General features: G+C 45.2%; 1 protein-coding gene across 4 annotated transcripts in view; it reads right to left on the bottom strand.

The window, feature by feature from the left end:
- LRP8 (LDL receptor related protein 8) overlaps positions 1-25,317 on the bottom strand; it is a 157,513-nt gene extending 132,196 nt beyond the window's left edge. For 2 of the 4 annotated variants that reach the window (XM_021404679.1, XM_021404677.1), the window contains exons 1-2: positions 23,670-25,317; positions 21,287-21,406 (exon numbers count right to left, since the gene is read on the bottom strand). In XM_021404679.1, coding sequence (XP_021260354.1) covers positions 21,287-21,406; positions 23,670-23,817 — 268 coding nt within the window. In that variant the 5' untranslated portion in view covers positions 23,818-25,317. Of the gene's footprint in view, positions 1-21,286; positions 21,407-22,126; positions 22,264-23,669 lie in introns of those variants that run through there. The other 2 variants (XM_021404680.1, XM_021404678.1) reach the window with 1 other exon arrangement.

The raw sequence follows: 25,751 nt of genomic DNA on the forward strand, positions 1-25,751 counted from the left end.
TCTGCATCCCACTCCTTCCAACAGCCATTACAGACACACCGAGAGCGATCTGCACCTCTGCCTCTCGCTCTACACACTGCTTCTCAGTACCTTTCTCTGGTAAGCAGACCTGTAGCAGCACAGTGAGTTAAACAACCATCAATCCTGTCCCCTTGTATGCACACACTGTTGATTTTTCTCATTGATTACATGGACACATCACAATTTTGTGAACAGAGTCCAGTCCAGCAGGACATGAACTACTTTGCATCTCAGGCCGAGCCAATGGCTGCTATAGGACATATATCCTAAATATTGGCTGCTATAGGACACATATCCTAAATCTTGCTCTGGGATTTACCTGAAGCAGCCATATCTAGCAGAAGGGTATGGTGCCAAAATGGCCTCCAAAGTCCTATCTGAATGTGTTGAAAGAAAAATAAGACAGGTTGCACTTTTGATGATTTAGTGAAGTTATCAAAGCTTAGAGCTAAGAAAACATGGAAAAGACTGGACAGAGTCACATATTGAAATGGCTCAGCAGAAGCTCACGAACAGATTTGTTTCCTCTGAGGCCGCAGACTGGCTGCAAGCTACTCAGAAGCCAGTTGTCTCTGGCTATTTTTAGGGCTGGGTGTCCAGATTTTCTTTAGGAAATGCACGTCAATCTTCAGCAAAGTCAGTAAAAGAACGAATCTTTGCAGAACAACCAGACTGTGACAACCTTGCATGAGGAAGTCTGACACCAGCACCATCCCCATTAGTGAGCATATTTCAGCACGACAGACACCAGAAAAGCCCAGCAGAGTTAAGAGCCCCCTTAGATGGAGCCTATCAGTGCACAGGCACAACCCCACCCCCAAGCTACAAAACATCACTACAAACCTGGGTCTTTTAAAATATATATATATATATATTAAGGCCTACAGGCTTAATTGCCAGGGCCTCACTGACTGATACAAACACAACTGTTCAATTTTCCATTCAATGAGCAGACTGGAATCTATTGTGGTTTAACCCCATAGGCAACTCAACACCACACAGCTGCTCGCTCACTTCCCAGGTGGGACTGGGGAGGAAATAGGAAAGTTGAGAGTGACAACTCATGGGCTGAGATAAAAACAGTTCACTAGGTAAAGCAAGAGCCGTAGGCACAAGCAAAGCAAATTGGCAGGTCTTTCATTTTGGAAGCATTTTTCCTGTAAACAAATGGACACATGGAGCCAGGATTCCCTAATGACTCGCCACCTCGACACCTCTATTTGGAGTATGATATCCAACCACTAGATGTCTCTGTTATGGATCTATAACTTACCCTCGGTACTGGCAGAAAAAAGCTGGAGCTCCAGTTACCAAGAAGACAAGCTTGCTGCCTGGTACATCTCAAAGACATAAGATTATGTGATCATGCTGTTCTTCTGTCAGTTCCACCACTTGCTAATAACCATTAATCAAACCAGCTGATTAATTTCAATCAAGTCTGAAAACAAAGCATGAGTCTAAAAGATCTATCTTTAAAGGAACTTTAAGATTACAAAAGCAACAGCAAAAAACCCTAAAAAGACAAAGTAAGAACGCATTAAACAAACAAAAAAAAAGAGAACCCAAAACAACACTCAGTAGCCATAATTAGTGGCGTTAGTGTCATGGATTCATCCTGCTTTTCAGGTACTCAGAAAAATCCTGTAAAGGAGGTAATTAGATGAGCGTATAAACAGGAGGGGGATTGATTGTTTGTGAGGGTGGATAGCGATAGGACAAGGGGGAATGGTTTTAAGCTGAGACAGGGGAGATTTAGGTTAGATATTAGGAGGAAGTTTTTCACACAGAGGGTGGTGACGCACTGGAACAGGTTGCCCAGGGAGGTTGTGGATGCCCCGTCCCTGGAGGCATTCAAGGCCAGACTGGACGTGGCTCTGGGCAGCCTGGTCTAGTGGTTGGCGACCCTGCACTTGGCAGGGGGGTTGAGACTCGATGATCTTTGAGGTCCTTTTCAACCCAAGCCATTCTATGATTCTACATGAGGCACCAGACCAATGGTTTGTATGATTTATTCCATGATATGAAAGTCAAATGGAAATTAGAAATCCTTTAGAAATCCATTAGAAATCCTCAAGCAGGCTTGCCATGATACAACTTCGACTGGAAGTCTGGGAGGCACCTTGGCAGTCTTTGGGTGCTTTTTGAAAGGGACTTCTAGACATCCATAGTGTGCTAACTGCCTGTGAAACTTTTCACACCTAAAGCCTTGCTTCAACTCACATCAAAACAAAACACCAACTAAAAAAATATTATTCCTCCTTGGAAGAGAAACAGTCAAAGTATGAACTCACCCAGCTGCTGTTATTTTATAAGTTCTGCCACTATGCTTGCACTCTTTCTGCAGGAGGATATTAAGAGGCAAAGAAAACTAACTACATTTCTGCTTTGGTTTTGCCAAAACAAGTTTGTGGAAGTGATTCTGTCACCACTCTGTTTGCAGATGTAAAAGTGAAGAGGTCACAGAGGCCATGGGTCCATCCGCACCTACGACTACCAGCACAAATCACACTGGGACACTTGAATTCTTGGCAAGTGCGTAAGGCTGCTAGGTTGCTGAGTCACCGTAAAGCAGCACAACCATGCCCAAAACCTTGGGGACAGAAGAAAGAACATGTATATTTGTGATATATAAGTGGAAAAACTAATGTTCTCGCAGATCCTGAATAGAATTATAGAATACACCAAGTTGGAAGGGACCTACGAGGATCATCAAGTCCAACTCCTGGAATAAACCCACAGCAGATGATCCCAAAGGAGTAGCAGCACTGAATTCAATACCCAAAAGTGAAACAAGTTCTAATTATGTTTTATTATGAGGATTAAATTGGACTTCTTATCCTGACCAATACATCAACATGACAACAGACACTGAAGAGGACTCAGAGGTTAAATCAAGGTCTTGTCTACTCCAAAGATTAACGATCTTGCATCTCAGAACAGCTCAACACCTTCAAAACTACTGTGCTAGCTTCTAACTCGTTTGGCAGTAGCAGATTTAACGTTCAGCTCCTGATGCTGCTGGCCAGCAGCTAAGTCTCCAACCCGTAAGTGCCTTACAGCTTTGAGACTTTTCTGCCTCAAAGATAAAAAGAAAATAATCTGTCCCAGCAAGTACTAAAAGATGACGGTGCCCCTTACACAATCTTCCTGCTGCTGGGAGTAGAAGGGATCAGCGCAGTCCTCCCCTGCTCCCTGCAGCAGCTGCCATTGCACAGGGGAAGCACGGCTGCACTCCGGGTTTTGACAGTTCATCCAGCATCCCTGGCATACAGCCCCAGCAAATATTAGAAATACTGGGAGGGGTTCCATGGAAAGAGTCAAGGGAAAATTGAAACAGATTTTTAACTTTGCCAGCAACAGAAATTGTATATGCACAGCAACCCTCTGCTGTATTTAGTGCTTTCTCTCTCATCCAGCAGCTGACAGATCACAGCATAAACTGCTGCAAGCAATTGAGAGGAAGGAATTGAACCTTCCTGTGGGTTAGGTATGAGAAGGATTCATTCTGCACTGATGGAAAGTCACTCAGAGGAGGTTGGCAGCACATTGTTAGGGTGCCTTCCTGATTGCTGCGGCATTCAGAGAGCAGAAACACGCAGCTCTCGAACATGACTCTGCCAAAAGCACTACGAAAATTAAAACAGAAGATTGCCACAGCAACACAACCTCTGGAGAAAGACAATTTTCTGAGAAGGATTTTGCAGACTTGGATTTCAGTGACTCTTAAAATTGTGACTGGTGCTGCAAGATCAGCATTAATTGTGAAAATGAACTAGCTTTTCTGTGATTTTGTTCTGTACCTGCCAAGCAAAAAAAAAAAATAATGATTGAGTGTGCTGCAGGTTTTATTTACATAAAGATCTGATTGCCAGCTTCATTCTTATGCAAAGTAGAGACAAAGCTCTTTCAGCAGGCATTTTAAAAAAATCAGATCTAAAAATAACATTATGCTTTGGCTTCACTTGTAAAATGCCTGAGACTGCATGCCCATGCTTCTTTCTTCTGCAGTCACTATGAAATGCAAGAACCAGACTGAGGAAATCCCCAGTTTCCACTGACTGGAAATGAGTTTGCTCAGTACTGGGAAGAGCCGAGCCTGGCTCAGCAGTCAGAAGATGGGAACAAGAAGCTGTTTCCCCTTCCTTATTCCCACTTCAAAGCACACACCTCCCAAAAGCTCCCGCTGTATCATTCTGAATGCACAGTATTTTCCTTCCCATACATACGCTCCTGTGAAGTTTTGAAAGCTTCTGTTCTTTTCCAGAGCTGTGTCTCTGGTTCCTTCCTCGAAGCTATTGTTATTTCTCATAGCAAATCTTTTTGAAGCTGGAAAAATAAACAAGTGCATTGGATTGGACTATTGCCAAAAGGAATGACATAGCAAAGTCACTCTTGAAAGAGACCTGTCACCTCTGAATGGAATCAAACCAGTGGCCTTTGAAAGGCAGATCACCTGCCTAAGCCCCTGACTATGAAAAAGTAAGGAGGGAAAGCACACCTGCACATTAAGTTGTCTGTTCAGCAAGAAGTCAGATGCAACTTTTTGACAAAGACAGGCTACGCCTCTATCTAATAGCTTTTTCCATTTAATGCTTTTCAGAAGAAAAACGATGTATTTTTAACAACAGCTAAACTGGGAGAAGCATACAACCTTGTGTGATGTGATAGAACTGAGCAAAATTACATCTCCAGACCAAAAAGTTCCATGAGGAATGTTTTGTTGCCCACAAAGCTAGTCCTAGATCACTCTTAGCTTACTTCCATATTCACAGCTCATAGCCTTGTTCCTATCTGGTTAGCTACAAATCCCATTTCTTTCCCTATGAGCCAGCATGGCACAAGTTCATACACTACATACTACACTGATAAGGGTGTAATTCCACTTTCCTTGGGCTGTTTTTTTTATTATTACTAATCTTCAGGAGAATGGAGTGAAAATCTTCACCATCATTATTTCCTTGCAAACACTTCTGCTCATTTTGAAAAGCCACAACAGATTTCAGTTCAAAGTAAAAACTCAGCACTACACCGCTGAAATAAATTCCAGGGAGCAAGACTGTTGCTTTCTAAAGCTCTTAGTGAAGCACTTACTGATTAAATCCGGTATGAGATCTCAAAGTCCTTAATGGATATAGAAAGAGTGTCCAGGAATTTGCAGTTCTCCTACATGAAGAGGAAAACAAGTGCACCCAGGAGTAAACCTTTGCAGCCAGTAACAGCCAGGCATGCTGCAGCGCAGGCTTCCAGAACATCTGCTCTACAAACCTAATTATTCCTCATTGTACAGATGCAGAAGCCATCGGAAATGTTAGCACCTGAGACACGGAGAGGATTTTAAATCTCTTTAAAATAGATTTAAGAAAAAAAAAAGCCCTGCAGAAACATTTCTGTAAGCAGATGCACTGATTCCAATTCAGTGTTATATCAGGTAAGTCACATTCCCACCGCTGTCTCATAAAGGCAATTTAGTCTTACGGTTCTTTAGACTCAGTTCTCAGTGGATTGATACAAAACTACAGTCTACTACTACACTACACCCATTGTTTCAGAGATTTAGCAGATCCTTTAGAGACCAGAGTCTAACAGCTTCATTTAGCTGTAATCTGCAGCAGAAATACCCAAATCCTAAAACCCAGGTAAGAACATCATTTCCAGAGGGAACTAGGGGCACTAGGGTGGCCCTTCTATTTTCTGATTCCTTCTTCAGAATAAATTTCATTAAGTGAAATTTGACAGAACAAACATTTTTCATGGGTTTATTTACACAAACGTGGCAAGTGTAGATAAATGAGGCCGAGCTGTGTGGCTGTACAAGAGAAGACAGTTTAAATCATTTAAGAAACGGTATCCACAAATCTCTTTTCTCAAGCGAAGACATCGTTTCTTTGTCTCTCAGGATCTCTCTTTCATCTCATTGCTCTGAATTTTCACTAACAGTCAACTGGCAAGCTGCCAAATTATTCACAGTTGGCTAGAAGCATGGTCACCTACAAGCTAATTGATACCACAAAACTTCCCTCCAGGATGCCATCTGGGTTGCATTCAATATTCTTACTGGATTCAAAAGCCCGTCCCTCTAAACTTGAAAGCTGCTTCTCTTGACCAAATGCCAATTTGCTGATTTTGTTTGCAAGCACACACGCAAAACTAAATAGCAATACCAAGTTCCTACTCCACTCTTCTGACCATACACGGACTGCATTATTCTACAAAAATAAAGACAAACCATTTCCCCACCTTACAGGTAACCAAACTGGAGAAATAAGAGTGAAGGGGCTTGCCGATGCTAACCTCGGCCCCTACCTGAATAAAGTGACCACATTTTTCAAAGAGCTAAGCACACAGCATCTCTTGATGGCTATGATGAGACTTCCAGTTTTCATTTCTAGATTATTCAGTAAATGGCCTACTTCGAAATATTACTTTTGGGGCCTAGCTGCCACACTAGCAGTCAAACAGGTAAGGTAGGCATTTGAGTTTTCCTAGGGCTACTTATTGCAGCAGGAATACACCTTTCTGACAGCTGGCCACATCCTTCCAGTTCTCTGCAGCAGCAGCTGTAGCTTTCTACATGCAAAGCCAGTTCCACAGGAAGTAGCAGCAATAAATCAGTGCAGAGGCCTCCTGCTGTGCATCTGCCACTTGGCAAGTTTCAGTAGCTGTGTTGTCACCCCATCAAACTCAGCCATGAGATGGGGAAAAGCCACTCACCTTTACAGCATGACAGCGGGGATCAAACCAGCATCACCTGATGCTGACAGGGAGTTATCCACTCCCAGAGAACCAGTGAGGAGAGCGAGAAACACACCATCACAATAACTGTCAGCAGTTGGAGGCTAAGGAACAAAGAGGCCTGCACACACACTGCTCAGCATTTCCAGATGAAGACTTCCCTAATGACATTTGAGAATAAGTTCACAGAGCCTCTTTGGCTGAGGAGAGGAAAGCCTGTTGAAACAAGGTCACATTTTGACAAGCTCTCAGCCTCCCTTTTCTACATTCTCTTTTTGCTCTTTACAGGCTCTCCACTTACGGCATATTTACTCAACCAACATTTACTCAACCAAGTTCTATTTATTAAAACCATGAAGTTCAGAGGTGGCTGAGGTTCCATCTGGCTGGAGACCTTGCACATGGGTCCCATTCTTAGCCCTGCTGACATTTTATTTCCATTCCTTGGCTTCCAGTGCCAGACAAGCTTACGCTGTGAGCACTCTGCACGGGAAGGTGGACTTTTCCAGAGGAGAAGTGCTGACCTAATTCTCCAAAGCACCCAAATCGCACAGCTAGAGGCTGCCTCGCAACCCTTCAGCAGGCCTAGATCTCCCCGCACACTCCCCACAACAAGGCCCCTGGAGGCTGCTCCCAGAAGGGCTGTGTGAAGCCTTCATAAGCACCGTCCCCTGATAAAGGACCCTTCCAAGACCAGTACAACTTCACCCTAGTTGTTTTCATAGAAAAATTGTGTAATATTTGGCAGGATTGAATTGCTGTTACCTCCTCTTCTCTTGGAGGAGAGATTGAATGCTGGAAAATGCAAAGGCAGTTTAACTGGGTCACTTATTCAGACATAATGCTCTTTGAACAAAAGTGAGACCTGGCAAAAGCTCATCAAAACAACTCTCCATCAAGTTCACATACTTACAGACAAGTGCACATCAGAGATAGAGATGAACAGTGCCTGCCCACATTTGGCAATCCTGCCTGGCCACTTACCGCAGTCAAACTAAAAATGTAATACTCTGACGTGCTTTATAATCTACATATTACAGGGAAACGCTATTAATATTAGCTAAGAAATGGGAACTGAAGAAGCAGGATGGAAGTCATAATATTGACGTAACCAAGTTAAAGAGGTTTACAATGACTCACTAAATACTCACACAGCAACAATAAACTCATACTGAACGCAGCACAGTTTTGCTGTGCAATTTGATGGGCTGTAGCTTAGCAGGAGAAACAATCTTTCCAAATGGCTCAGGTTGTTTTGGGGTAGGGTTTTTGTCTATGTGTGTCAGTTGAATATATTGCACAGTATCTAAACCACAAAATGAACTTCAGGTGTTTTCATAAGAGAGTGGATTAAAGCAATAATATTGAGGTTTTCCAATCCATAATCAGGCCAGGATTCAAGGCTGCTAGGAAGAACAAAGAGTGGTGCCTGGGGTGTCAGCCCATGGGTGGTGGGAGCAAAGCCTGCACACTGCTGTGTGGGATTGAAATGCTGCTCACTGCGCTCAGATCCAGCCCTGCTGCCTAGGGCAGAGAACACCAGATGCACTGACAAGTCAAAGCCACTGGGGGTATATTACTGCCACCACAGGCTCTCAATATGAATTAAATATTCCCTGCTCTTTTAGAATTCCTGTGTGGAGTTCAGGTCTACACACTACCCCTATACCACACGGAGAACTTCTCAGGTCTTCCTGCTCGAAAAGGCAAAGAGACCCAAAGGTCACCTATGTGGAGAACCTATGTTAGCTGTAGGAACAGCACACCATCTGTTAGAGCGAACTTGGGCCCTTCTTGAAAGGATCACAAAGCTGTGAATAGAGGCTAACGAGGAGCAACTTTACAGCCTCAAAACCCAAAGCAAGATCATTCTTCAGCTATGGCTATCATAAACTAAAGCATGCCTGTGACTGACCCTCCCTTCAGCAGGATTGTGGAGAATATGGGCAGAAGCACTGGATACAGAACGCATGCCCAGTCAATAAAACGTGGAAGGTTTCTATTTTCATAGCTACGACTACACAACAGCTCTTGCTATTGTGGTTTGCCTATGGCAAGTCCGCTCGGACCAACATAGCTGGGGGCTGCATGAGATCCAGAATGGAATAAAACTGTGCTTTTGTTTCCAAGACAGAATTACGGACAAGAACTCTCACTTGGAACAAAGCAGTGGGCAGCCCAGAAATTGCTGCTTCCCTTGTTGAGTGTACTCTGGATGTAACCAGATGGGAACAACAACTTGACTGCAACCAAGGAGTATTCCTCCAACATGGTATATTCCCAGCAAGCCTGCTTCTTTTCCTGCACATTATTCCCATCTGTACTTCTGCAAAAATCACCTTAACATGTACCATTACCGAAGGTGTTCCACAGGGGGACAGGGTCACACCTTGACTTTTTGTAGGCTGAGCATGGCTCCTCTCTCAGCAGAGCCCTCAAAGCCATCTCTGTGCAGCCCTTCTGGGCCCACTGCTGTGGTTTTTCCAGCAGAGATGTCAGTCTCCAATGAGCTGCACTGGCAGGGAGAAGGTCAGAGCAGCACTGTTCATTGGCACCACGAGGTAACACCATAGCAGCTCCTCAGGATTTCTGCAGAGGCATAATCAGGCTGAGCCACCCCACAGACAAAATGGTTCAAATTTTATCAACAGGGAATGGTACTGTCCATAGACCAAAGTAGTAAGGAAACCCCATCAAATATCACAATTAATCAGAGCAGAATACACAGCAAATATCTTCCTAAATCCCAAGATGCTCATGCTTTACTATTTTGACTTCTAGTAAGTCAGAATGAAATGAGATCCTGGATCTTCCAGTTCCTACTCAATGAGAACTAAAATTCTCTTTCTCTCTCCCCAAGAGCTACCAGGTATGAATCTTTTCTCCCTCATCTACTGAGTGGAATTTATCCAGTGTCAGATAAATAAACTTGCAACACTCTTATACGTAAAACTGTTGTAAAAGTGTCTGCTATTGTAAAGGGAGAGGAAAATAATAAAAATAACAAAACACAAACCAACCTGCAACAGCAGTTCTTAGCCGATTACTACAGAAAAAATGACATTTACAGATGCCTTTTGTCTATGCTAAAGGTCAGGCTGATACACCAAAAAGCCTCTTCTGCAGGAAATTCACCCCCCAGCTTGAGCAGAGATGACACAAGCTTTCAGGTGTACCATACTCAAAAAATAGCCGTAATTTTTAAAGAAAAGCTTTTGGGAATTTCAGTTTCTTGTTCTGGGTTTCTTCAGACTTGTTCTCTCCCTCAAGAAACTCAATCCCAAAAGACTTCAGCAAAAACAAGTAGCAGGAATAAAACACCATTCAAAACTGACGTAGCAGATTCTGCCCTAAACCAGTTACTGAATATGCTCCTAATGCCACATTCAAACACACTCCTCCACAGAGAGAAAGAAACTTCTGGAGGAAATAAAGGGGCAAATTAGGTCCTGTACTCAGCTGCCTTCCTCCCTGCTCCCTGCTAGATAAGTGTCTTTTTTGCACTCCAAAATTAACCCTGTGATATGAAAATGAAGCCAGCACAACACGGTCGGAGAAGGAATGGTTAAGAACAGATCACTGTTCAACTGTTATGATTGTGGACATCCCTTTGACAGCTATCCAACTTGCACAGGGAAGGAAGGAAAATAAACGGCCTCTGAAGAGGTTTTTCACTTTCAGGTTTTCTTGAAATGTTCTGTTAGCGTGCTGAGCGTGCACAAGTGAAGCTGCCAGGACAACAGCCCTTTGAACTGAGGACTCTGCGAACCCCAGCACAAACCTGACTCTTGCTGCAGGAGTGTAACACTCCCCGTGGTGCTGAATATCTCAGTCCTGACCTCGAGAGCTGGAGGATTGGAACTGCTTGGTGACAGGTAATGACTTTCGTTCTGTGAACACACATATTCTGGATTATCTTTTGCCAACGCACTTCACAGTACGCCCAACAGTTTGGTGTTCAGCTGCTCTGAACAGTAAACAGGTGCAAAGCCCCCCATCAATCCCCTTCTCTCCAACACTGTCACCCTAAACAGCACTGCCTCAACCTCAGTTTCATCCTCAACATTTAAAAATAACGTAGAAGAACCAAATGCATCCAGACAGTGAACATCGAGGATTCATTGTAGGCTGAAGCACAGCATTTGTGCAGGAGCTATTAATCTTTTCTACAAGCGTTTGCACAAAATAAGGCTGGCAGCATTCACACGCATTTGTGCATAACCAAATGTGAAGAAATGCATGCTGCTCTCAGCCAAGCTCTGCAGTTTCCTTAAACGCCTGAGCGAGAGAAGATGTTCATAAAGGCTTTGTGCAATGCTGCTGAGGACAGGCACTCTGAGAAACAGGGCCATGAGAATTAATGGCTAAACTCATGCAAATGGACAAGATGGAAAAGGATTCCAGCAAGGCAATGAGATGCTGAGCGCAAGCCGGGCAAAGGCTCCACATTGCTCAGGCCTGTACTTATCTACAACCACGAAGAATAGTTAACAACATTTTTTATCATCACTCTCTAGAACAGGGTGCCTAGATTTATACACCAGGCCCCAGAAGTTCTCCCCTGCTCCATGTTTGGTCGTGGCATGGCACTTCCAAGAGCGCAGAGTCCTCCAGGAGAGGACTGGACAAATGCAATTCTTTACAGCACCTGACAACACAGTTCCTCAATACTTATTTAACCTCAGGGACCAGCACGCAATGGCACCTGGAGCAAATATACAGAACCCATTGTTTTCTAAAAGCAGTACAAAATTCTGTGATAAAGAGCTCTTGTATAATTGTGAATGGAAATCACCTTCAAAGAGCAATTCCTTAAAGCAAAGCATGCAACTTCAATACACTGATGTGATCCCAGCAGGGACTGTTCCACAGCTTCCCTTTGAAAGTGATTACTTATCATGCACTAAAGAACTGTTCCCATATAAGTTACCCCTTACAAATGATGTAACAAGCCCAAAGGGATCACGTGGTAGCACCCAGCTAACTTAAGTGCTACCTTTATTGCCAGCAAGGTAAGGGTGCAGCCCTACTCACCAAGCTGCCAGAAATGAGTATGATTGCGCAAACAACGGAGTTACACAAGGCAAATTGTATCTTACCATTTTACACAGGAAAGGAAAAAGGAAGAGAGAGACATCAATAAAATACATACCAGTGAATTAAACTTCCCTATTCATCTTGGCTCTTGTCAGCCAAGGACACGTTACAAACAACGGATTGAAGCTTGGGTGCACCAGTGATAAGTTACTTCAATAGCTAGTGCTCAGGTAACGGCAAGGCGTGGGCATGGAGGTAACAAAGGCCAGAAGAAGAACGACACCATGTGAAATGGAAAGGACCTCTTCAACAATGAAAAATCTGTCGTGTGCAATCTCAAAAACAGGACTTCCAGCCAGCTAAAAGATGGCTGCACTGATTACCGTCTATACACAGGCTGTGCACTATTACTCTTTAGGATCTATCAGAATGTACCAAGAAGAGAAATCTACTTTGAAAAGCAAAGTACCGAGTTCATGGTCAAACACTCATGTATTTTGTCTTCAATGTGACATACAAGTGGTGATTTGAAGCACTTGATCCGTCACAAAGTTTTGAAACAGTATTTTACCTAAACACTGAGATTTTTCTGAATATTTTACAAACTGTATACAACAAAAGCAAAGGCTAAGCCCTTGAGCAGTCGTTTAATCCATGGAAGATGATCATCTGTGTAAAACAATGTGATAATGGACCAGAAAACAAATTGGGTACATTCTTCATGAGTCATTGGTGTTCACAATGTGTTGCTGAATCACCCAACAGCCTTGGGCAAATGAGAACTTCTGTAAGCATCACTTTTCCCATCCATAAGATAATAATTAGTCCACTTGTATGGTGAAGATTCATAAGCAGCTGAACTGCTAACCATCCAGTGGATGATAAAGGTGTAATGAGTGCCACACAACTACACTAACATGGACAGAACCACGCCGTTACAGAGAAAGGAGGTAAATACACCTTGGCCTATATCAGTCAACACAGACTGTGGCATTCTTCTCTCTTTGTAAGTAGCTGCATGGATGTCATTTTGATGCAGGATGGGAATACTACAGGGACATTTAAAAGCTTATATCTGAAATAGCCATCACTTGTCACCTACTCTTATTCTCACTACTCCTGCTAATTCTGATTTTCATGCTCTTAACTACTCCCTGAATCATGCCAAGTAACATCAGATCTGGGCAGAATAGGTCCAGCAAATCCAGCAAGCTTTACTGATACACTATCACTGCTAAATCAGCAAACCAAGAAGCTGGTACGGTAGGAGAACCATGCTACAAGTCTGGAAAGATAACTAGAACTTTATTCATCAACAAAAATGGGAAAAGACTGAAAAGCCACCAAGTAAATGAACTGCATTAACTTTAGAGCAAAGACGGACAGAAAACCTTTATTGGGCAATGCACCGCTGAACACAGACTTGGGATCTAAAGAAAATTTTCATTCACCCTCTGCAATCGGGTAAACTGTCATCTCAATGTACACCATAATATATGCACACCCATACGAAGGAAGCATGGAAAAAGCGTGAAACAAGGCCAGCTAAAGCACAGAACAAAGTCAAAACCTGGAATTGGAGGAGTGATCTAAATGGGGTAAACATTACAGTTAGAGTTTGCTGTCAGTTCTACACAACAGTTTCTTCAACAATCATTCTCTTAATTTGCTAAAACCGTTCTACAGGCTATTTGGAAAGGATGTGAGTACAAAACAAGATAACATATTGAACATTTAAACAAAATTTCCAACTATTTCAATGGATTTTTAACACAGCCTATTCTCCCCCCACCCGCCCTGCCTTTCAGTGCTTTGCAAGTCAAAGAAATCCCATCCACAGAAGCTACAAAAACTAAGCGAGAACTCCAGAAAAGACAAAAAAAACTTACAGTAGGCAAAATTCTCACCCAGGACAGACAAGATTCTGCACCACTAATAAATTTTAAATTAGATATCTATCTTTAAAAAGTAATCAGAACGCAGACAGCAGTTGCCAAAAAGAGCCCTTCTGGTTCTCAAGTACAGGGCTGCGCTCTGGCTGCCATGGAAACTGAGCCCTGCCTGCTCTGGTCCTGGTACACTGCCACACATGCTCTCAAGCATTTAATAAATATTAATAATGGAAAAGTATTACTGATAGATCAGAAACTGAACATCTTCGCTAAGAAAAAAAATCTGGCAGCAAAGCTGACTCCATGTGGCTACAGCCCAAAGGCTATATTGCCTTAACTAAGGCAACTATAAATCCCATTCTCTTCTAGTTTCTAACACCCACTCTTGGCATTAACCAGAAGGTTAATCTGACTGTCAATCCTTATCTTAGGCTGAAAGAAGGCAGGAGACCTGGAGGGAGAACTGAAACACTTCCACCAGCCTGCCAGGTACGGCTGCGGTAAGAGGTATGGCTGGGTATACCAAGCACTGGAGCGCAGTGGGGGATCTCGTGGCCATCCTCAGCTCTGCTGCTGGCTCCTTGCACCCAGGGCCAGCTGCCACCTGCACAAGAGCTGTACCAGCACCACTCACCCCTCCAAAAGCAAGGCATGGGGCCGCTCAGCTCAACTGCAGCGAAGAAGCCGCAGTCTTTGCCACAAACAGAGCAGTGCTCTGTCAGGGTGTTCTTAGGGCAAGATACAGAGTGCATCTCACCAGGAGAGACCAGCAGAGATGGGGCTCACATCCTCACACCTTCCGGCTTCACTCAGTTTCAAATCTGGCTCTTGACAACATTTCAGTTTGGATGGGTTTTGATTTATTTTTTCTACCAGCTCACAGCATTATTACAACTCTATTAGATTTTAAATCTAATCAGTTTGTTATCTCTTGAATTTCAGACAGAATTCTTCACAGAGCAGAAAATCTGCATTAATTACATCACAGGGCCTTTTACTCTCTTTACTTCCCTTGCAGGCATCTGAATAGTAATAATTTTAGCAGGAAATAGAGTTAGAAAAATTACACTCGACATTTTTAACATTTCCTGCACAAGCACCGTAAAATAGCAGAGGTTTCCCTGTGGCTAGAACCAGCTGTCTGTGCTCAGCGCGACGCTCTGGAACAGGCAGGCTGCTTCCCTACCAAGGCCGTGCCATGCAGAAGGAAACAAGCAGCAACATACATCTCCCTCCCCATCACTCAAACTCAGCTCACTCATTTGTTTTCCTGGGCAAAGCGAAGAAAGAGAAGCTGATGTCTTTCAGAGTCTTATAAGGCATGAAATAGCACAGAAAAGCAGAGCTAGCAGTAACAAGCTTTGGCAGCATCTTTAGGATTGCCAGGGAAAAGCTGCAGGTAAATGGAAACTTGTGGGGAGGAAAAAGGCTATGAGAGAGGCTGGCTGTGAAGGAACAGTGCAAGGACCAGAAGAATTCCGTGCCAAATCAAGTCTGCCACAAATACATCTCCAACACTACACAGCAGTGAGGCACACCGTGACGTGGTACATCTGGCAGTCAATTAAAAAAGCTGGTGCTGCTAAAAAAGCAGGCAGCAACAAAAACTGTGTCTGCATTGTTAGCAACAGGTAGGAAGATCAATAATTGTCAGACGTTGTGAAGCCTTACATTTTCGAGCCTCAAGTGTTTAACATCCCTTTAGGCAGACCACAGAGTCAAGAAAACACATTATTTCCAGCCCTGACAAATCTCTCAGATCAGGTGCATCAGATTAATGCGTTCACCAACACATTCCACTCAGCTACCTCATAATGTAATTTGTTTTAATTCATCTCTAAACATTTTCTGGTGAATATTAAATTACCCTAAGTATCCTCCACCCCAACATCCATCAGTAAGAAACCACATCTCAGCCCTGTGCTAACCCTGGCTCTGTAACACTGCAGGCAAAAGAGAACTGGTCTACACTGACTTCTGATTTGTCTTTTCATACATTAGGATGCTCAGGGTGAAGCTGGCCTACTGTGGCTCCAAACATTCAGTGCTTTCACGTCCACTGAAATGACAGCTCTGTGCTCTCTGATAAACAAACCGAGTCACGGTCAGTTTTGACTGGAATGTCATCACTTCCTTCTTGAACTTTTAATCTGTCTGTTCTCTCTGACCTCAGGCAAGCTTTTCAGATCTCAGCTTCTTTCTGGAACTGCATCTAGAGAGGTTTCTTCACGTGCTTTCTTCATATAGCACAGCAGCAGTCCATAAAACTCAGGCTTCCCTCTGTAGTCAGAACACCCCCAGCTGCTAGCACATGTACCCGAGTTCCCTTCTCTGTATTTCCTGCGATCATGCTCCAGTCCCACCTCTACTTCTTTCCCAGATGAGGAGTGGCAGTGACAGAAAAACACTGCTTCCAGGAGATCAGCTGCACCTGTGGTTAATAGAGGTCCTCAAGTGTATGTGCCTGGAGGTAAGGAAAAGCAGAAGAACAGGTTTGATTTCTACATAAAGAAGGCAGCAGACAAAAGATAACTGAGAAACAATAAGAAAAAAAAAAAACAAGCAAGATAGATTTCTCAGAGCGGATAATGAGAATGTAATAAAATAAAAAAAAGGAAGAAAAATGAGTAACAACATTTACTGTGTTACACAAGAAATCCATAACTAGTTCAGACACTGACTTGCATGCTCACATGGCACAAATGATGACACTGAGGCCATGAGCAGACATGCAAGCAAACAAGCCCTGCCTCTGCACCAGTCTGCCCAGTGCTCCCAGTTTGAGCATAGCCATGCAACCCAGTTAACTGATCACCTCCAAAATCAAGAGCATATCATCATCCATATGCCAAGGACACCTTAAATTCTCCCCATGGTGATGTACACACAGAGACACCTGCATCTCTGGAGAAACACACAGCCATTACTCAGAACAGAGAATACTGTCTCAACGCTGCGCTTGAAGAAAAACTGGAACAGACAATGGAGGACAAAAAAAGTCACAGAGAACATACTTGACAATGGTGACTGCCTGCTGCTGTCTCACCTTGTCACATCCCAAAACCCGCAAGCATGGTGCACCATCACACTTAGGCCACATTCAACTCCTCACAGGATCCAGATTTCAGTTCTTAAATAAGCTTTTGATATATTTTTTTCCTCAAATCCCAGCTCTAATGAAATCTGAACAGAAAACAAGGAGAATACCAGGCTGCCTCCTGGGCTGTCACATAGGCAGCAGGAGCCAAACTCTGTATTCTCTGTGCACGAAGCAGAGCAGGAGTCAGGCCAGCAGCAAGCTGGGCTTGGCTACAAAGCCACAGACTGTGGCCCCAAGGCAGGGCAGGAGCTGAGGAACAGAAGTTTGCTGATGCTCCAAGTGTTCACCCTGCATTCTGGACATGTATGAACAGCCTTTGAAACTCCCTTTACACTGTATCTCATACCTTAGGCAGCCTCGGTCCTGTCCCATAAAAACGTACCTGTGAACAGGGGCAACCAGAGAGCAACAATGCAGGAAGTACCTCAATACAAAGAAGGAAAATGGAGCTTTAAAAGCCATCAGTAGTTCTGCATTTGGATGTGTCCCCCTGCAGGCAGACACCACAAAGCTGAAGTAGCCTTGCAGTTTGTTTCATTTTAGGAAACTGGTTAAGCAACTGGGTGCTTTTTGCAACTGTACTCTGCCATATTTAAGAACTTATCACTGATGAGACATTTAAGCAGACAAAAAGCTTTATATATTTCTGCAATTAATCCAAATTAATATCTCCTTCTTTCTTGCTAATGTGTCACAGACAAACGAGCGCTGCCTCCTTTCTTCCTGGCAGCCTTCTGTGCTACCAGGAATCGCTCCCTTTTACTTCTCACAAGGCAGCAACTGCACTCACGTGTTACCTATATCCATTCAGCTCTTACTTTTACCTTTCCCCAGCAGACATGGCACTTCCTGTACTTTCTTGCTTCTCTTTAAGCCCCCGGTGCTTTGTTTTCATACTGCAAGAGTCATCACTTTGTTATGGTGGTCCTCGGACTGTTTTCCAACGTTACTAAAATGCCTTATTTCGGTGTTATCCCCCTCAAACTATGCAATATGAAATATGGACGCCTGAGATTTGCTCCAATGACTACTGAAAGAGTCACAGACTTTCAACTGTAAAAATAATTTAAGTATCGGTAATTTAAAACAGACCGAAGTGAAACACAGTTTAGTCTGCACTGTGATGTGTATCTTACAGAACTGACCAACACAGGATATTCCAAATCCCGTTTCTCTAGAAGGCACTTAGCTTCTACTGCCTGCTCTCACAAGTGAACCATGGGGCCAGAGAGCTTGTAACTTCTTCAGCAACGTCAGTCAGCATTCAAGAATTGTGCTAAACAGGTTTTTGCCCCTTTACCAAAAAAAAAAAAAAAAAAAGAAAAGAAAGAAAAAGAAGAAGAAAAGAGTTGGATTCCTTCTGTTTTGTTCATTTCCCACAAATAAAACCTCTAATGTCAACTACAACATACCAAGGCAGAATTTGGTCCTATAACATGTAGACCAAGGCTACTGAGCAACCCAGAATAAAATTAACACAGCTTACAAGCCAGTACTGAGTAGTTTGCTCTCCGTAAGTGCTACAGAGATCAATACTTCGCCACGCTTCATTTCCAGAGCTGGCCACTTTCACGCTCACATCAACACAACAGCACATAACTGAGTCCAGCAGTCACAACGCAACAGAGTTACTGAATGGAAAGCAAATTCCCAGGAGATGCTACAGAATGATTATCAACAAGTTCTACTTCTAGTCTAAAATTCCTTTTGAAAAGCCAACATTACACCAGGAGAGCTCTAGAGGAGGCAGAAAAACACTACCCAAAGCCAACAATGGCAGTCTATGCAAGGAAGGACGGTAGGAGGAAGCACAGTACTGTGCTGTCAGGCTGCCAACTTCCTGTTTTTCACAAATAAATTAAAAATGTTTTTAATTATAAGATCTTCCAATGTGTATAGATCATTTACCACAAGGACAAATGTGTTTCACAAACTGGTTGTTAATGCTCATGAAGACCATTCCATCTCTTCAACAAGTGAGGATATGTATAAACAGCAATGAGCAAGAAATGTTGACATACTGATAACAAATGATATCAACTCTGGGAAAAGCATCAATAAGTAATTACAGGGGTTGTCATGCCCCACACAATACTCATTATCAGCAGGCTACCTGCATTTTCATTCCATTTCCATCACCACTACAGCGTGCTGCATTTTCCAGAACAATTTATTCCAGCATGTATGTTCTTAAAATAGTTTCTAAATAAGTATCTGTTTATTACAGTGATGACAACAGAGGTGGCATCTAGCAACAAAAACATGTGGAACATATTCTTTCATCCAGTGAATATAACTCTAAATATTATATATGTGGAAAAGTGGTACTACCTTTCTTTTTTTAAAGCGGTGTCCAGACACAACGTAGTTTTTTCACATGCATTTTTCTTGCCTATCTTTCAGATTGGTTAAAGAAGCAACTGCAAAGTACATACGTATATATGTGCATATATATATATATATACACATATGGAGAGATATTTACTTTTATAGTTTATAGCAGTCCATGAGTAACTTCTGTAGTATACTCCTCAATGACTTACAGAATCATAGAAAAGCTTGGCTTGGAAGGATCCTCAAGGATCACCAAGTTCCAACCCCCTTGCCACAGGCAGGGTTGCCAATTGCTAAATCAGGACTTACAAAAAATGTCGAGCTCATATTAAAGTGAAGAACTTTCCTGATGTCTTCACATCCAAAAATTCCCCCCTCCAGCATCAAAAAGTCACCATTCTACCACAATCTACCCCACTCTATTTTTACCACTCCCAAAACCAACAAAATAAACCCTCTGAAACAGATTAGATGTAGCTGTCGGTCTAATCATCCTAACAGAGCCCAATTCCTGCCGAGCAGATGTTCAGGACTGTGTTTTAAACACTCTCTTCCATCACGATGCTTAAAGGGAAGACCAAAAGGAAAAATGGAAGAAAACCAGCCCAGATACTGCTTGCCACTGAATCACCTGTGCTAGACAAGAAGCTCAGGCCACAAAACTGCTCAATGCGGAGCACAGGGTGTGCAGTCTGCTCCTGAAAATGCTGCTCCAGCCATCAGCCTAACATTTGCATAGCAGCTCTTGAAGTACAGCCTGCAAACCACCTTCAGCTCCCCAGGCCTTTGCACAGCAGCACGCAGAGGGGCCTTTAGGCAGAAGACATCAAGGAGCCCAGCAGCAGCCTGCTGTGAGGCCGCCCGCACCGTCACAGGTCAGCGTCTCTGCAAACTCACAGGCTTCTGAGCAAACACTCCCAGTTAAAACCGTACATGAGTCCCAGCTTTGTTCTCAGTCAGCCACGGCCTCAATGAGCTTTTTGTAACCTCAAAAATTCCAAGTCTAAGCTGTGGTAGCAAAATTCCATAGACCACATTTCTATCTGAATGCTGCTGAACTCTTCGTATCACAAACTTACGCATGCATAGTCTGTCAAACCTTGAGTAGAAAAGCACCAGAAATAAATGTTATGCTTTATCTTACAGCATCTAAAAGTTCTCTATGGACAAGAGTTTGCTCTCCACAAACTGATGTACTCAGAACACACTGCAGGACAGATGCATCAGTGATGTCTCTAACAGGATGGGCGCGTGCTAGGGAACACGCAACCACTGACTCTTCTTTTTTTGATATACTCTTACAGTGTACACTCTTTCAAGAGTTTAGTGAATTAAAACCTGATGCTTATTCAAGGTCTATTACCCTACAATGACAGTTCAAGAGATGTGGTACCTGCTGTAATATTCGCCACTTAGAACTCCAAGTCAAAAATACTTCTCTTAAAGACTTAGGCTGTATAACTTCCTCTAAAGATGTTTCTTAAGCTCCAAGGCCGGCACAACAACCCCTAGGCTGCCAGAAGCTGCAAGTAAAACATCACTGAGGTGCTAACAGCACAGTGCTGCAAACTCCACCAAGGTTACTGGGCACTATTCACACACAGGGCCACACCAGAGGAAAAGGCATGCCTGCCACCAGCCCAGGACTGGAAGTACGGTCTCCTTGCACTCTGCTCCCTCACATTAACAGGGAATCAGTCATAACGGCGTGGGTAAGCCTGCCAAGCAGTACTACTTGCCCAGCAGGGTCGCACACACAGATTTAAGCAGAAAGCTTGCACCAGCTCCACACCTTGCAGGAAGCTTAGAAACGAGTGGCTTCCACGTGCACACCTGGCCCTGCCGCACAGCCCCTCTCGCGCCCGACACCCACCAGCTGCCGTGGGGCACGGCCAACACCGCTCGGAGCACACCGCTGCCGTTGGCCGGAGCAGGCGGCCCCGGAGGCCCGAGGCGGGCGGCAGAGCGGAACGGGGCCACGCCGGGGAGCGGCGCCGCGTCACGGATCTGCTGCTCACGGCAGCCAATGGGCGCCGGAGCCGGGCACGGCGCGACTTCATTCATTCATTCATAAAAACGAGGCGCAGCACATATAGGAAACGCACCCTTCCGGGCTCGGTACGGCGCGGTGCGGGCCCCACCGCGGCTCCCAGCCCCACCGCGTACTCACGGCAATCCGCCTCGTCGCTGTTATCCGAGCAGTCGTTGTCCTCGTCGCACGTCCAGACGGCGGGGATGCACCGTTCGTTCCGGCACTGGAACTGGTCCTTATCGCACTCCTTCACGGCTCCTGCGAGACACGGGGCCGCGCCTGGGTCAGCGGGGAGCGCTCAGCCGCCGGGGGAGCCCCGGGGCCGGGGTCGGTCCCGCAGCCGGCGGGGTGCGCGCCAGGAGCCGCCAACGGAGGACAGGGGCTGGGGCTGGGCCCGGGCAGAGGGAGACGCGCTCCGCGGGAGCACGGCAGCGCACGGAGTTGCTTTGTGTGCGGGTGGAAGGGCCGCTGCCGTGCTCCGTGCATTGGGTTAGGGGCGGCAGATAAAGAAACCCGGCGATAGAAAATGGTTAAACGCCAAGCGAAAAAGACAAAGAAAAATGGAAAATCGCACGGACGCTAGGACTGCCCTGCGCATCCGCCAGCGGGGTAGATCGCGCGGGGAAGAGGTGAGCGGGTACGGGCGGCGCTCCCGGAACAGGGGAACGACCCGGCTGAAGTTGAGGGCGGGGGGACGGAGCAAATCTGCTTTGCAGACGCCGCGCTGCTTTGCCGAGGCACAAATCTCCTCAGAAGGGGATTAAAGGTGGCAGGCTCCTGTCAGCAGCGCTCGGGTCGCACCGACCGGCCGTAGAGCGCACGCGGTCTCCGCTCTCTCATCCTCCGCTCGCAACCCCCGCGCGGGGCAGCGCCGTGGGGGGATGCCCGGGGCCGGCGGGACCCTCGCGCCCACCCCCTCAGCGTACGGCCGAGCCGCGCCGCGCACTCGCCGCTACGCCCGGGCCGCGCCGGACCCACCTTTGCCGAGGTACAGCTTCAGCAGCAGCAGCTGGAGGAGCAGCAGCCGGGCGAGCGCGGGCCGGCACATGCTGCTCGCTCCCTCCGTGGCACCGCACCGTGTGCGGGATGCGCCCCGCTCGCCGCCCCGCGCCGCCCGCGCCAGGCCCCGCCCCCGGCCCCGCCCCGCCGCGCGCCGCCGTGACGCGCCCCCGCTGGGCGGGCCCGTGCGCGTGCGCGCGCTCACCGCCGCCGCGCGAAAACCGCCCGGGGCGTGGGGTTGCAGCGGCGGGCATGGGTGGGCAGCTCTGAGCCTCCCGCCCGAGGTCCTTCGGTGCTCGGCTTCCCTCCGCACTGCCGCGTACAATGGCAGCGTAGCCAGTGCAGTCGCGAGCGTGATCGTGTCGAGTCGGTTAAGCGCGTGGGCTCTATTCAATGGCCCGGAGGCGTAACTTCAGCTCTCGCACCGAGGCCGTGCTGCTGTGCTCCTCTACGCCTAATTGCGCCCAAATGGGTGAAACGAGGGGAGAGTGCGCTGCGGGTGACAGCCTCGCGCTGGTCGGCAGCTGCTGGGGGTGTCCGAGCAGCGCCGGGCTGCGCAGCGCCCTTGGGAAACGCGCGTGCGAGGAGCGCTGGAGCGGGCGGGACAGCCAGGATGGAGAGTATCAGCAATCTCCGTACGAAAAGATATTTTTCAGGTGTGACTTGAATCTAACAGTGCAACAGTATTAGCGTGGTTATGTGTGAGGCCTTTGTTTACGAAAAGAAAAGAAGCGCTAATTTTACATAAGCCGATGGGCGTTTTAGCGTCCGTTTGCTCCGCTGCAAACCCTGCAGTGCCACTGGCCTCAAACCGGTCCCAGCCTCACAGCGCACCTGTGCCTTTAACGAGGCTTCTGCAAGTCATTAGTTAGCAGCGTCTCGGAGAGCCTGAGTCACGCGCGGCGCGGACAGCTAATGGCTGCGCGTGTCCCTGGCAGCTGGGAGAGATTGGAACCTGCTGAAGCATTTTAGTGTGCGGAATGGAGCGCGTTAGTGTTGGCTGGATCAATGGGATAGATTACAGTAATTGCTCAGAGCAGAGGAGGTATTTCTAATGCATTAGGTCAAACACAGACCGATAAAGCTACCCCAATTCTTGGCCTCTTCTGTTTCCTAAATTAGTTTGAGCTGGAAGTGGCTCCAGCGGCAGCAGCAGAGCTATTCAGCACGAGACAGGTGCAGAGCATTGGTCGCAGCGGTGATCTCTATTGGAACTTGGATTTTTAAAAAGTTAATTTGGCTGCATGCCTCTCTCACAGAAAGCAGCGTAGAGAAACTTGTTCTACATCAGTAGCTCAGATGACATGTGGCCTGCTGCAATTTCAGCAGCCCTTACTGGCTGTGCATTGAGGTGGCTGCTAGGAGCCCAGCACCAGCGTGGGGACATCTGTGTCCCAGAGGCAAAGAGGAAAGTGGAGAAATTAAAGGAGAAGGAAGTTAAGGTAGGGAAACCGTGTTGTATGAAAGAGAAATCTAATTTTATCTGTTATGTTCTAATAGTTAAGTAAGATTGATAATTTACCTCCCCAGGTCCATCTCTGCCAGGAGCTCACCTCTTCAGTCACCAACTGGAACAGGAACTCAGCTTCTTTTACCCAGACTGTCTGGAAATCTGTAAAGCAACAGCACAGGTGGATTTGATTTATGGGCAAACAGCAAGCATCCAGCATCTAATACACAACATTCAGTAACCTCTGTATACAAAGTACGTGCTGATAGTCTGCGTTTCCTGGTTGGTGACTGAGGTCATTCATAGATCTAACACACAGAAGTCAATCTGTCCTATCCACAAGACTGGTTGCAGTGGGTTCTTTTGTTCTTTAGTCACACAGATGTGTGTGTACACACTCTCCCAACCAGTGATTTTATTTGAACAGAAGTCACTCAGAAGCATGTAAAAAGCAATGCACTGAACTTCCTGCAAGTTAATCTGGTGCTTGAACCTTCTGCCCACCTACTGTACGCTTTCCCTTGTTTTGCAGAAGGACACTGTGCAGGTTCAGACCAAGAGCTTGTCTTGAGCAACATGCTACAAGCACTTGTGCCTGGTGTACGAGACCCAGGAGCATTTTGTTGTTCTCCACATTGCAGCTGAAGGGGCTGAGGATCAGCTGTGCAGGATGAGGCAGGCAGATACTAAAGGAGACCCTCATCTGAAGCCTAGAATGCCCGCACTACCCAGGACTGAGAACACACATCCATGTGACCAGCACTGTCCACGCTGAGAGATGGGCAACAGATTTAATCTACTAATAACCTGAGTGTGCTGGTGGCAGCTTAGGACAGCATCACACCGTCCTGACGTACTGCCATTCACAATCAAGAATGTCAACAACCATGGACCTCCCCTGCCCCATTACCTTCATCAGAGAGACAGCCTGCCTGCCAAAGAGCTCTCAAATGTGGAAAACTGAAGGAGCAGAAAGAACAGGTGTAGATAGGCTACATCCCCTGGGAAGTCTCCAGTCTTTCTTCTTCTGAAACTCTTCAAGTTGTGGAAACCAAGTGTCTTCAGCTATTTGTACTGACACACACGCTTCATGCCACTATTCTTCTCCAATCAATGTAATGTCCTACAATCTTTTTTTTTTTTCTTTCAAATTGACATTAAAAAGTCCTTCACTATTCCTGTCATCACTTTCCAAGATATCCCCTGTCCGTTAGGCTGACTTTTTCCATCTTCTCTTTCAACTTGGCAAATCTAATTCCTTCAATCCCCTCATGCCTTTTAGATATGCTAATGTAATATGTTTTCCAAACAGATATTTAAATTAAACCTTTTAATTAAGTTAGCTGAACCAGTGTACTAGCAGCCATATCGCTGCCAGCTGGTATGTCAGTACCTGCAATATTATTTACCTTCTTAATAAAATTATGTTGCCTAAACTAACCCTGCTGTGAATTTCAAGTCATACATAGTATTGTATGTTACATTTGAAGCCAAAATTCATTTCCTTCTGCTTCTACCAACTGAAAAACCAAACAAGCTCAAAACCCTGTGGAGTATAAGCAGGTTCACTTCTGATCAGGGCTTGTCCCTAGCTCTTGAAGTTCATTCCATCTCTTAGAATTACTACAGTACACCATCAAATTATGTACCACGTAAGGACACTGTCGTTATTTTTCCTGTAACTCTTATTTATATTTTGAAAGCTAGAGATAAATTACTAAAAAACTGGAGAATGATTACCTGTTTTTTTTTCCATTTTGTTTTTATTTTCTCTTTTTGAAGAAAGTATTTCTTTTAAAATTATTAAGCATTTAGAGCATTTTTGTTTCCTGCTGGCACTTCCTATTTGTTCCAAACTGCCTGGGTAACTAATTGTTGAGCTTTTACAGAAGGACACTATTTCCAGTGTCCCACAAATTGCCCTACCTAGCACTGTTTATGATGGTCTATTAGCTGATTTTACCTGTTAAGACACTTTAGTCCTTCAATTTTGATGAATTTCTTCAACATATGCCCATTTTAAAATGCTGCACAGAACAATTTCTTTTACTTCCCCTCGTTTCATAGGTTCCTTAGACTGATTTCTAGCAGCTGTTAATTAAAAATGTTTCCCTGTGAACTTGCTAAAGTACTTCCACTCTTGTCCACATGGCT

This window comes from Numida meleagris, chromosome 7 (genome assembly GCF_002078875.1).
Source record: "Numida meleagris isolate 19003 breed g44 Domestic line chromosome 7, NumMel1.0, whole genome shotgun sequence".
In the NCBI taxonomy this organism is placed as follows: domain Eukaryota; kingdom Metazoa; phylum Chordata; class Aves; order Galliformes; family Numididae; genus Numida; species Numida meleagris.